General features: G+C 42.5%; 1 protein-coding gene across 1 annotated transcript in view; it reads right to left on the bottom strand.

The window, feature by feature from the left end:
- Window positions 1–14429, bottom strand: part of LOC137521462 (probable pleckstrin homology domain-containing family N member 1) — a 124218-nt gene that overhangs the window by 40000 nt on the left and 69789 nt on the right. Inside the window, exons 5-6 of the mRNA XM_068240754.1 lie at window positions 3288–3374; window positions 956–1028 (exon numbers count right to left, since the gene is read on the bottom strand). Coding sequence (XP_068096855.1) covers window positions 956–1028; window positions 3288–3374 — 160 coding nt within the window. The remainder of the gene's footprint in view (window positions 1–955; window positions 1029–3287; window positions 3375–14429) is intronic.

Here is a 14429-nt window from a genome sequence, read left to right as displayed (position 1 = left end):
AGCAATAGTATGACAACAACAGTGCTTTAACTCAACATGTTTCATATTAGCAGAATGAAAAGTAACAATGCTTAAAACTTGTTAAGAGACATAAAGAGAACTTTATTGAGCTAAGAAACATGGTTGTGTAGATGTTAATCTGATTCAGAATGTAATGCTGCTGTTAAACTTTCTAAGCTATTTCCCAGGAATAAATAATTTTAGATTACAAAGTTTATTCCAATTCAAGGTATAATCCAGTTGCATTTTATGCAATTTTCCTTAAAGAGACTCCGTAACAAAAATTGCATCCTGTTTTTTATCATCCTACAAGTTCCAAAAGCTATTCTAATGTGTTCTGGCTTACTGCAGCACGTTCTACTATCACCATCTCTGTAATAAATCAACTTATCTCTCTCTTGTCAGACTTGTCAGCCTGTGTCTGGAAGGCTGCAAAGTTTTTCAGTGTTGTGGTTCTGTGATGCATCTCCCTGCTCTCTGCACACTGCCTGTGTATTATTTAGATTAGGGAAGCTTCTCTCTTCTCTCTTATCTTTTACAAGCTGAATAAATCCTCCTCTGACCTGGCTGGGCTTTCACATACTGAGAAATTACATACAGGCAGAGCTGTCTGCACTCTGCAGGAAGAAACAGCCTGACACTTCAGTGGAAGATAGCCGCAGGGGGAAAGAAACACACAAATGATCTCTTGAGATTCAAAAGGAAGGCTGTATACAGCCTGCTTGTGTATGGATGTATTTTCTATGTGTGGACATACTGTACATCAACTTACTTCCTGTTTTGGTGGCCATTTTGTTTGTTTATAAACAAACTTTTTAAAACTGTTTTTAACCACTTTTAATGCGGCGAGGAGCGGCGAAATTGTGACAGAGGGTAATAGGAGATGTCCCCTAACACACTGGTATGTTTACTTTTGTGCGATTTTAACAATACAGATTCTCTTTAAATTACTTACCACTGATTTCAAAGCTATAGCCATTTTTTCTTGGGTCACACACCACATTCATGCCAGACAGAGGCAGAAGTCCCTGCATACAAAACACACATTCTTAGAAATGATACACTAGAAGAGGTTTATTTAGCAAAGTATTCCTAAAGGTGCGTACACACCTTTGACTAATGTTGCCCGGTGGGCATCAGGACCCGATACCCTTGGGCAACATCACTGGGCCGGGGCTGCCTGACAGACATGCTCTGTTGCTATGCAAGGAGGGGGACAGACGATAAAGCAGCGCATGGATGTTGTCACGCGGTGGGCAGGGGAGCGGCGATCTACCAGGCAGATCGCTTGCAGGACACCGGTCGGGCATCAAGGGTAGTGTATACACACCTGATTATCGACTGAGACAGTCGTAATCGGATGACTTTAATCAGGATGCTTTATAGAAACTGTAGTAGTAGGTTTGGAGAAGGCACACCTTACCGTAGGTATTTTGGGTGCATAGCCGGGATGAAAAGCCACATCCAATGTAGTACAAACAGTCCAAAATTGGCTAGCACACCAATACATTTTTCAAAAGTGCATTTTTATATTCATTAGTGCATTTGTGAGCAGTAGCACTGAATATGACAATTGTTTCGGGGCCACGGAGGATCCCCTTCTTCAGACGTGCAGACATACAAGCATTACATCCTAGTGTTCAAACCTATATAATCACAGTGATCACAAAGCAAACCATGTTGATTAAGGGCAACACCCCCTCATTGTTATGCAAAAAACAATGGGGGACATTTATCAACGCATATCCGACAGTTTTTTCTTCTTAATCTGTTCTAACCAGCAGGGATAACAGTTCTGCATGATAAAAAGAACCTTCTTAAATCCTAGGTAATAGTGGAAATTTAGCATGAATTTCTAGAGCTGCACTGCAGTTAACAAAAGTGAAAATCCATCCCTAAACTGGCGCAGATTACGAAGTGCTTCCTAGCAGTTCTACAGGTGTAGAACTGCAGGCTAGACATGATTGCAGAGTGCAGGCTAGACATGATTTCTGTGGTGCTCCACCCCCTACCCCCCCTGCTGAATTATTTCCCAGTGCCTGCTGCTATCAATACAGCAGGTGTGTTGGTTACCACAGCAACAGCAATTCCCCTCACACACTGCACTGTCTGAGAGACCTTCCTAGCTCCTCCTATTTTACAATAGTTTTAGAAGGAATCTGCACTATCTAATGATTTCTTAAGATGCCGGAGACAGTTCTGCATGGATTTCTAAAAACCTACCAATATTTTGTCTCAGGCACTCTTGATAAATCTGGCCCAATGAATACAAACCCTATGCATTCATATAGTCTAACAAACGATTGTCAGAAATTGCCCAACTGACCTGCAGAAGTCACCCTCTGTCTCCCTAGATACACATGTTCTCATATCATGTCCCTCCTTGCGGGCATTCCAGCAGATCATAGTAACAGATTGCATATTCGCAATCTGCACTACAAAATTTGCGCTACCGCTTACAATTGAGCATACAGCCATTAGGTGATACTCCCATCGTCCTGATCGAGCGTTACCATAGCGACACTCAAGATTACGCTGGTGAATGGGTGGCGATTAGTGGTAGACGTCTCACTGATGCTGGTGATCATTGATTTACAGGCACTTTGATTGGCTTTTGGAATACATGTTCCCTTTTACCAATCATGTACGCATTCATCAAACGGTGGGAGTGCGCAGCAGGCGATCGTGGCAAGGTGCATATATCTTTGTCCCTGGAGCTAAGATGAAGTTTTAAGGGGTGTAGATATACTGTCTCCGATCGCATAACTGGTTAACCACTTTGTCCTCCTTGACGTATAAAAACGTCAAGGAGGACATGCGCGTTCCCGAGGCCAATCGCGCGCGCGCGCGCGCGTGCACGCGCACTCCCGGCCACGGATTTGGTAGCCCAGGAATCAATGAATCGGGCTATGGTGCCCGATCACTGATTCCTCTCCCCCGCAGAAAAAGTGGCAGCTTCTCTCGGAAGCTTCGCTTTTTCTGACTCTATGCATAAAGTGAAAATGACTGAGAGCTTAAGTGGTTAAGTGACTGTTGTAACTGTTGGTTATATTGCAGTTTTATGTCCTCTATATAATTTCAACTAGGGATGATCAAAGATATGCAAATTCTTCCAAGTTGATGCACATTTTTATGCAAATATATGCAGCTTGAAAATGGACGAATCAATTTAAACCTTTCGTTTTTTCAAACTGCATACATTTGCATCAAAATTTGCATCATTTCAGATGAATTTGCATCTCATTGATCATCCCCACTCTCAACATGATGCATCTGATCTACTTTACCTGATAGATAAATCGCCTTTCTTGGTGATCCATGGACAAGATTAGCAGGTGCCGTGAAAAGAGAACCATGAAGCATTCTGTCATCTCCTGTAAAGAATAATAATAAGAATATTTCCAGTCCACAATAAAAGCTATTTAAACAGAGACTACAGGCCATAATAGTCAAGGAAAAGTCATAGAAAGGGCTCAAACTAATTTTTTATGACAGTATTGTAATCCAGTAGCCTACTATGGAATTCTAATGTTGTGTTTAGTTCCTGCAGTTTCTCACATAATAGTAATACCAGTGCTCTCCAACCAGTTACATACAGTGGCTAGATCACCATAACTTGAGTGCAAATATTGTAAACTCTCTATAGTATCGCCACACCCCATTCAGCCTAATATGGCCATACATCTCCATTCTCCAATTGCTGCCCCCTTTAACTAGCTCTGCTCCTAAAGTAAAAAATAATATAACTAACTCCTACCTTAGCTATTTACCACAACGGATTAAAGTCACAAAACGCCACACCCTAAAAATATATTTTACAAAATAAACATTTCTTCATCCATTTTCTCTTCTCTTCTTCATCTACCGTATATCTATATTTTATTGATTGCAGAAAGATGCACTGCCATTTTCTCCTATTGCATACTTGCTAAATATAAGACATGACCAAGCTGCAATGGAAAGTTACAAATAAGGAAAAGTATGGCAAACATTAAGTCATAAAGTGACAATAATACACTAGTGTTAATTTTACCTCAGCGTGGGACAACCTGCATAATACTTTTGCATGGGACAGCTTATGTTAGGTGTATTGTAAAGAATAATTTTGCATCATGTTGCTCTGTGTAATACAGCAGTTTAATCTTGATTTCTTTGTACATGTTATGGGTGTTTGCAGGCAATTTATTATTGCAGTATAACTTTAATATATGACCCTTTACTTTTATAGTGAAGAGGAAAGGAGCCTAAACCCCTGTGTTGGACAGAGGGAGCGATCTTGACAATACTGTGCAAGTCTGTGTAGTTGTCATCGAAGGGTGCTGCTCTCTTGGGTGCCACTCTAGGTGGTATATAATCTGCATTAGACAGTGGGATGTGGGGGGATGGGTGGAAAAAGAAGGGGTGGGGGAGAGCGCACTCAGGTTGTCATTGAATAAAAATGGCCAGCCGGCCATGGAATATTCTCACCTGGATCTGTGGCTGACTGTCCCATATGGGGTGGCCAGCAAAAAGGCTTTGTCCCACTTGGACCGGGGACCAAGTCTTGGCAGAAGTCCTCCTCCACAAGGCGTGAAGATGATAGCCTCCTTCAGAGCTGTAGTAGCAGGCTGCTGTTCTGGTATATTTTCCACCTAGCCTGAGTGCTGTGATGCCACTATAGGTGGCTGCACTGTCAGGCAGTCGTGGGTGGGTTAAGAAATTTGAGTTTAAGCGATTTGCCAGTGCAAGTGTATGCAAGTAGGAAATAGGCGGCGGCTGCCGTGTGAATCAAAAGTAAAAAATTTTATTGTAGCTAAGCAACGCGTTTCAGAGGGCTCAACCCTCTTTCATCAGGCTAAAATATTGTTACAATTGAGATGGGTTTATATACAATGCACTCTTCATTGATTGGTGTGACATGGTGTGGGAGATTATCCAATCCCACGTTAGTATGCTGATATGCTGGTGGACCATGATGCATTGTAGTTAAAATGAAGTCGTTGTGAGTGGGTTATTCTCATCGCAAGAAGGGTTTAAAAGGAAAGGAATGGATACTCTCAAATAGAGATCCATGGGTAAATGGAGGCTTTGAATACTTAATTAGATAATTGAGGGATGTCCCACTTTATATGGATTATGTCATGTGTTAGTGCCACATCATTAAACTGTATAATAATACATCTATGGCTCATAATACATAGAAATGGGTCATGCCACAATATTGTCACATATATAAAGCTATGGTGTTGAATTCCATCATATTGGAGTATTATGTGAGTGTATTATCACCACATCTGCTTCAGACAGATGTTAATCCATCAGCTCATTGGCAAATATGTACCAAAAGGCATCAAAGACTTGAAGTTAAAGTTAGGACTGGCTGCATTGTGGGAAGTCTGGTAACAACTGATGGTGATAAAAAAGATAATTCAATTAATTGAATTCCAAAAATCTTCAAACTGTAGAACATACTTAGTTTTAGACAATGGTGGTGTTAGAAGGTAAGTAAAGACTTTACAAATGCATGAAATCATAAGAAAAGTGGAAAAGACAATAATTATGCAAATATAATTCAAGAGGGCGTTAGCAGGGGGTTTAGAACCAACAGATGGCGCTGGTGTGTCACTAACCTATGAGGAATAAACAGATGGCGCTGGTACAATACTAACCTATGAGGGGATATTATTGGTGGAGTTTTTTGGGATGCTAATACTATTACAAGCACTAGAAGGCTATAAATGGTTTTTTTGTAATCAAGTTCCACCAACATACAGTGACACTGAGTGGTATGGAGATTCACAAATAAATATAACTTTGCTAAATAGAAATTGATGTAGACATTGAAATTTACGGTACTAAAAGTTAACTGTACTTAAATAAACGGATAATAATAAAAAAGTTAAAAATAATAATTCTATGATATACAGTCAATCACAAGAGTCCAAATACAATACTAAAAGACTGAAAGACCCTAAAAGCATAAATATATTGTCCTAAAATTCCTAAAAGTTTAGTCCATCATACTTTCCAGTGCTATATTTAATCCATATGGAGTTAGGGTCTCCATCTGTAGGATCCAATATGTTTCCTTATTGCACAGGGCCCTGAATCGAGATAATCTATTTTTGTCCACAATTTGTTCCATAATGGTAATTTTCACTTTGCTGTAATCCCTGTTGTGCATTTGGTCATAATGTTTAGAAACGCTATGTTTCATGTAACCTTTTTTAATGTTCTCTCTGTGTTTATTAATTCGTTTGTGGAGTGGTTGTTTGGTGCGGCCTATATATTGTAAGCCACATGGGCACTCCAATAGGTAAATAACATAGTCACTCTTGCAGGTAAGATGTTGTTTAATAGGCCAACTTTTATTGTTTACTTTTGAGCTGAAATTCTTTTTATCAACCTCAATATTATTGCAGCATAAAATGTTTTTCTTTTTACACTTGTAATTTCCAATGGATCTCTGGATCTTTTTGTGTGTAGGGTTGGACCCCTCTAGAGGTTTATGTCTACTCGGTGCTATTAAGTTTCTAATTGTCTTACCTCTCCTATAAGTGATTTTTGGCCTGGGTGGTAGAATGGTTTTTAGAATGGGGTCATTAAGTAATAGGCTCCAGTACTTTTCTATAATGGATCTACACTCCTTGTGTTGGCTATAAAAATTCATTATAAAATTCAAGTCTTTTCTATTTGTCAGTACATTTTCTGTATTCTTCTTAGGTGCTAAACAATCTTGTTGGGTGAGATTGGTTGCTTTGATTAAGGCGTCTTCTACAATTTTGTTTGGATATTTTTTATGCAGAAATCTCTTCTTCAATAATTTTGATTGTTCTTCGAAATCACTGGTTCTTGTACAGTTTCTCCTGATTCTCCTAAATTGATCATATTGCACGTTTTTCAACGACGGTTTATAATGTTCCCTGGTATAGTTTAAATAGCCATTACAGTCAGTTTTTTTGAAAAATGTTCTCGTTGCAATCTTCTGCGTGGATTCTTCTACATAAATGGTCAGGTCTAAAAAATCTATGGTGTTAGGGTGTATATTTGCAGTAAAGGAAAGACCAAATTGGTTTTGGTTGAGATAGTTAATGTATTCTTTAACCACTTGCCGACCGCCCACAGCCCATGGGCGGCGGCAAAGTGGACGCCTAAAGGACCGCAATACGCCTTCAGGCGGCGCGTCCTTTAGGCATGCCGGGGGAGCGATCGCGTCATTGATGACGCGCGCTTCCCCGGCAACTGGCTCCGCCCACCCGCCGTAACATCCCGCCGGCCATGCGGAAGCGCCGGCAGGATGTTAACCCCGCGATCGCCGCTACAAAGTGTATAATACACTTTGTAATGTATACAAAGTGTATTATACAGGCTGCCTCCTGCCCTGGTGGTCCCAGTGTCCGAGGGACCACCAGGGCAGGCTGCAGCCACCCTAGTCTGCACCCAAACACACTGATCTGCCCCCCCCCCCCGCCCACTGATCGCCCACAGCACCCCTCAGACCCCCCCCTGCCCACCCCCCAGACCCCTGTTTGCACCCAATCACCCCCCTAATAACCCATCAATCACTCCCTGTCACTATCTGTCAACGCTATTTTTTTTTATCCCCCCCCTGCCCCCTGCCCCCTCCTGATCACCCCCCCACCCCTCAGATTCTCCCCAGACCCCCCCCCCAGACCCCTCCCCCCTGTGTACTGTATGCATCTATCTTCCCTGATAACCTGTCAATCACCCGTCAATCACCCATCAATCACCCATCAATCACCCATCAATCACCCCCTGTCACTGCCACCCAACAATCAGCCCCTAACCTGCCCCTTGCGGGCAATCTGATCACCCACCCACACCAATAGATCGCCCGCAGATCCGACATCAGATCACCTCCCAAATCCATTGTTTACATCTATTCTCTCCTCTAAACACCCACTAATTACCCATCAATCACCCATCAATCACCCCCTATCACCACCTGTCACTTTTACCTATCAGATCAGACCCTAATCTGCCCCTTGCGGGCACCCAATCACCCGCCAACACGCTCAGATTGCCCTCTGACCCCCCCTTATCAATTCGCCAGTGCATTAATTACATCTGTTCTTCCCTGTAATAACCCACTGATCACCTGTCAATCACCTGCCAATCACCTATCACCCATCAATCACCCCCTGTCACCCCCTGTCACTGCCACCCATCAATCAGCCCCTAACCTGCCCCTTGCGGGCAATCTGATCACCCACCCACACCATTAGATCAGCCGCAAACCCGCCGTCAGATTACCTCCCAAATGTATTGTTTACATCTGTTATCTTCTCTAAACACCCACTAATTACCCATCAATCACCCATCAATCACCCCCTATCACCACCTGTCACTGTTACCTATCAGATCAGACCCTAAGCTGCCCCTTGCGGGCACCCAATCACCCGCCCACACGCTCAGATTGCCCTCAGACCCCCCCCCCCCTGCCAATCACCTATCACCCATCAATCACCCCCTGTCACTGCCACCCAACAATCAGCCCCTAACCTGCCCCTTGCGGGCAAACTGATCACCCACCCACACCAATAGATCGCCCGCAGATCCGACATCAGATCACCACCCAAGCGCAGTGTTTCCATCTATTCTCTCCTCTAAACACTCACTAATTACCCATCAATCACCCATCAATCACCCCCTAATCAGATCAGACCCTAATCTGCCCCTTGCGGGCACCCAATCACCCGCCTACACGCTCAGATTGCCCTCAGACCCCCCCTTATCAATTCGCCAGGGCATTATTTACATCTGTCCTTCCCTGTAATAACCCACTGATCACCTGTCAATCACCTGTCAATCACCCATCAATCACCCCTGTCACTGCCACCCATCAATCAGCCCCTAACCTGCCCCTTGCGGGCAAACTGATCACCCACCCACACCAATAGATCGCCCGCAGATCCGACATCAGATCACCACCCAAGCGCAGTGTTTCCATCTATTCTCTCCTCTAAACACCCACTAATTACCCATCAATCACCCCCTATCACCACCTGTCACTGTTACCCATCAGATCAGACCCTAATCTGCCCCTTGTGGGCACCCAATCACCCGCCTACACGCTCAGATTGCCCTCAGACCCCCCCTTATCAATTCGCCAGGGCATTATTTACATCTGTCCTTCCCTGTAATAACCCACTGATCACCTGTCAATCACCTATCAATCACCCATCAATCACCCCCTGTCACTGCCACCCATCAATCACCCGCTGTCACTGCCACCCATCAATCAGCCCCTAACCTGCCCCTTGCGGGCAATCTGATCACCCACCCACACCAATAGATCGCCCGCAGATCCGACGTCCGATCACCTCCCAAGTGCAGTGTTCACATCTGTTCTCTACCCTAAACACCCACTAATTACCCATCAATCACCCCCTGTCACTGCTACCTATCAGATTAGACCCCTATCTGCCCCTAGGGCACTCAATCACCCGCCCACACCCTCAGAATGCCCTCAGACCCCAGCCCTGATCACCTCGCCAGTGCATTGCTTGCATCTATTCCCCCCTCTAATCACACCTTGAGACACCCATCAATCACCTCCTGTCACCCCCTAGCACACCTACCCATCAGATCAGGCCCTAATTTGCCCCGTGTGGGCTCCTGATCACTCGGCCAAACCCTCAGATCCCCCTCAGACCCCCTTCCAATCACCTCCCCAGTGCATTGATTGCATCTATTTTCCCCTCTAACCACCCCCTGAGACACCCATCAATCACCTCCTGTCACCCCCCTAGCACTCCTATCCATCAGATCAGGCCCAATACAACCTGTCATCTAAAAGGCCACCCTGCTTATGACCGGTTCCACAAAATTCGCCCTCTCATAGACCACCTGTCATCAAAATTTGCAGATGCTTATACCCCTGAACAGTCATTTTGAGACATTTGGTTTCCAGACTACTCACGGTTTTGGGCCCGTAAAATGCCAGGGCGGTATAGGAACCCCACAAGTGACCCCATTTTAGAAAAAAAGACACCCCAAGGTATTCTGTTAGGTGTATGACGAGTTCATAGAAGATTTTATTTTTTGTCAAAAGTTAGCGGAAATTGATTTTTATTGGTTTTTTTTCACAAAGTGTCATTTTTCACTAACTTGTGACAAAAAATAAAATCTTCTATGAACTCGCCATACACCTAACGGAATACCTTGGGGTGTCTTCTTTCTAAAATGGGGTCACTTGTGGGGTTCCTATACTGCCCTGGCATTTTAGGGGCCCTAAACCGCGAGGAGTAGTCTAGAAAACAAATGCCTCAAAATGACCCGTGAATAGGACGTTGGGCCCCTTAGCGCACCTAGGCTGCAAAAAAGTGTCACACATGTGGTACCGCCGTACTCAGGAAAAGTAGTATAATGTGTTTTGGGGTGTATTTTTACACATACCCATGCTGGGTGGGAGAAATTTCTATGTAAATGGTCAATTGTGTGTAAAACAAATCAAACAATTGTCATTTACAGAGATATTTCTCCCACTTAGCATGGGTATGTGTAAAAATACACCCCAAAACACATTATACTACTTTTCCTGAGTACGGCGGTACCACATGTGTGGCACTTTTTTACACCCTAAGTACGCTAAGAGGCCCAAAGTCCAATGAGTACCTTTAGGATTTCACAGGTCATTTTGCGACATTTGGTTTCAAGACTACTCCTCACGGTTTAGGGCCCCTAAAATGCCAGGGCAGTATAGTAACCCCACAAATGACCCCATTCTAGAAAGAAGACACCCAAAGGTATTCCGTTAGGAGTATGGTGAGTTCATAGAAGATTTTATTTTTTGTCAAAAGTTAGCGGAAAATTGATTTTTATTGTTTTTTTCACAAAGTGTCATTTTCCACTAACTTGTGACAAAAAATAAAATCTTCTATGAACTCACCATACTCCTAACGGAATACCTTGGGGTGTCTTCTTTCTAAAATGGGGTCATTTGTGGGGTTTCTATACTGAACTGGCATTTTAGGGGCCCTAAACCGTGAGGAGTAGTCTGGAAATCAAATTTCGCAAAATGACCTGTGAAATCCTAAAGGTACTCATTGGACTTTGGGCCCTTTAGCGCAGTTAGGGTGCAAAAAAGTGCCACACATGTGGTATTGCCATACTCGGGAGAAGTAGTACAATGTGTTTTGGGGTGTATTTTTACACATACCCATGCTGGGTGGGAGAAATACCTCTGTAAATGACAATCTTTTGATTTTTTTACACACAATTGTCCATTTACAGAGTTATTTCTCCCACCCAGCATGGGTATGTGTAAAAATACACCCCAAAACACATTGTACTACTTCTCCCGAGTACGGCGATACCACATGTGTGGCACTTTTTTGCACCCTAACTGCGCTAAAGGGCCCAAAGTCCAATGAGTACCTTTAGGATTTCACAGGTCATTTTGCGGAATTTGATTTCCAGACTACTCCTCACGGTGTAGGGCCCCTAAAATGCCAGGGCAGTATAGGAACCCCACAAATGACCCAGTTTTAGAAAGAAGACACCTCAAGGTATTCCGTTAGGAGTATGGTGAGTTCATAGAAGATTTTATTTTTTGTCACAAGTTAGTGGAAAATGACACTTTGTGAAAAAAACAATAAAAATCAATTTTCCGCTAACTTTTGACAAAAAATAAAATCTTCTATGAACTCACCATACTCCTAACGGAATACCTTTGGGTGTCTTCTTTCTAGAATGGGGTCATTTGTGGGGTTCCTATACTGCCCTGGCATTTTAGGGGCCCTAAACCGTGAGGAGTAGTCTGGAAATCAAATTCCGCAAAATGACTTGTGAAATCCTAAAGGTACTCATTGGACTTTGGGCCCTTTAGCGCAGTTAGGGTGCAAAAAAGTGCCACACATGTGGTATCGCCGTACTCGGGAGAAGTAGTACAATGTGTTTTGGGGTGTATTTTTACACATACCCATGCTGGGTGGGAGAAATAACTCTGTAAATGGACAATTGTGTGTAAAAAAAATGAAAAAATTGTCATTTACAGAGATATTTCTCCCACCCAGCATGGGTATGTGTAAAAATACACCCCAAAACACATTCTACTACTTCTCTTGAGTACGGCAATACCACATGTGTGGCACTTTTTTGCAGCCTAACTGCGCTAAGGGGCCCAAAGTCCAATGAGCACCTTTAGGCTTTACAGGGGTGCTTACAAATTAGCACCCCCCAAAATGCGAGGACAGTAAACACACCCCACAAATGACCCCATTTTGGAAAGTAGACACTTCAAGGTATTCAGAGAGGGGCATGGTGAGTCCGTGGCAGATTTCATTTTTTTTTGTCGCAAGTTAGAAGAAATGGATTCTTTTTTTTTTCTTTTTTTTTCTCACAAAGTGTCATTTTCCGCTTACTTGTGACAAAAAATAACATCTTCTATGAACTCACTATGCCTCTCAGTGAATACTTTGGGATGTCTTCTTTCCAAAATGGGGTCATTTGGGGGGTATTTATACTATCCTGGAATTCTAGCCCCTCATGAAACATGACAGGGGGTCAGAAAAGTCATAGATGCTTGAAAATGGCAAAATTCACTTTTTGCACCATAGTTTGTAAACGCTATAACTTTTACCCAAACCAATAAATATACACTGAATGGTTTTTTTTTTTATCAAAAACATGTTTGTCCACATTTTTCGCGCTGCATGTATACAGAAATTTTACTTTATTTGAAAATTGTCAGCACAGAAAGTTAAAAAAATCATTTTTTTGCCAAAATTCATGTCTTTTTTTGATGAATATAATAAAAAGTAAAAATCACAGGAGCAATCAAATAGCACCAAAAGAAAGCTTTATTAGTGACAAGAAAAGGAGCCAAAATTCATTTAGGTGGTAGGTTGTATGAGCGAGCAATAAACCGTGAAAGCTGCAGTGGTCTGAATGGAAAAAAAGTGGCCGGTCCTTAAGGGGTAGAAAGACTGTAGTCCTCAAGTGGTTACGTTTGTCTTCTGTTCCTTGCCATATACAAATGATGTCGTCAATAAATCTCCTATGGAGGACCAGGTTCGCACTATACGGGTTGCTGGCAGACCAGATCAGTGTATCCTCCAGCCAACCCATATAAAGATTAGCAAAACTTGGTGCGAACCTGGTCCCCATTGCTGTCCCTCTAGTCTGTAGGTAGATATCCTCTAAAAACATAAAATAATTTGATTTTAAAATAAAATCAATAGAGTCAATGATAAAATCCTTTTGTGTTTCTGGCATCAATGGGTCACCTTCCAGGAAGTATGCAACTCCCTGGAGGCCTTTATCTTGAGGTATGTTACTGTATAGGGAGCACGCATCTAGAGTGGCCCACATATAATCGGGTTGCCACTTAATTGGTTCTAAGGTGGTAATAGTATGAGTGGTATCTTTCAAGTATGCCGGTAAAGCCTTCACAAATTTTTGTAAATGTAAGTCTATAAGATGGGATAGATTGCACGTGATTGAGTGAATGCCGGAAATTATAGGGCGTCCTGGTGGGTTTAACGGATCCTTATGAATTTTGGGTAAATGGTAAAAGAAGGGGATTTCTGGTGTCAAAACAGTTAAGAAATTGAATTCATCTTTAGTAAGGATATTTCTTTTGTATGCCCCTGATATGAGTGTATTGTATTTGCCTAAGAAAAGTTCTGTAGGGTCCTTATTTAATTTCTTATAGTAGTTGGTGTCCTGTAGTATACGTTTAGCTTCTTCTGTATACGCTGTTCTATTTTGGACTACTACTCCTCCTCCTTTATCTGCTTCCCTAATGACTATGGTTTTGTTAGACTTCAAATTTTTCAGAGCTTGTCTTTCGCTTTTGTTGAGATTAGTATTTGTAAGAGGTTTTTCATTCAGAGTGTTTATTTCCTTGGAAACCAGTGATCCAAAGGTCTCTACAAAATTCCCCCTAAAGTTGGTGGGGTTTAATTTGGATTTTCCCCTTAAGTTGGTTCTTATCGGTAAACTTAGGATATTGTTGAGGGGATCCTGATCATGTCCCATGGTTGTCTTTGTGTTTGGATCTTCTACAATTACTGCCAGGGGTACCACTCCCTTGGTGCCATTTCTTTTTAGTTCCTGAGTGATGAAGTACCTTTGTAAGGAGAGTTTCCTAATGAAGGCTTGTACGTCCCTTCTTTTCTGTTTACCTGGTTGTTTTTGGGAGATTGTTTTCATAGAAATTGAACTATGGACGAATTCACCAGTATTGGGAGTTTGCTGGGGTTTGTTTGTAACTGGTCTTTTTTCCTTTTTTTTGCTATAATTTTGTTGGATGTTTGAATGGGGCTTAACCCTAAAAAAGGAGGTGGTATAGCAATGCAATTTTCGTTGTTCTGTTGGGTTGTACCTGTTGAATTAACTCCTGGTTCTGGGCATGGCATTGAAACTCTGGCTTGTAGCACATCAGGATTCAGTGTATTGCTTTCTGTGAGGGAGCGTATCACTGT

The sequence above is a fragment of the Hyperolius riggenbachi genome, chromosome 6, assembly GCF_040937935.1.
Source record: "Hyperolius riggenbachi isolate aHypRig1 chromosome 6, aHypRig1.pri, whole genome shotgun sequence".
NCBI lineage: Eukaryota > Metazoa > Chordata > Amphibia > Anura > Hyperoliidae > Hyperolius > Hyperolius riggenbachi.
This window is presented reverse-complemented; position numbering and strand designations above follow the sequence as displayed.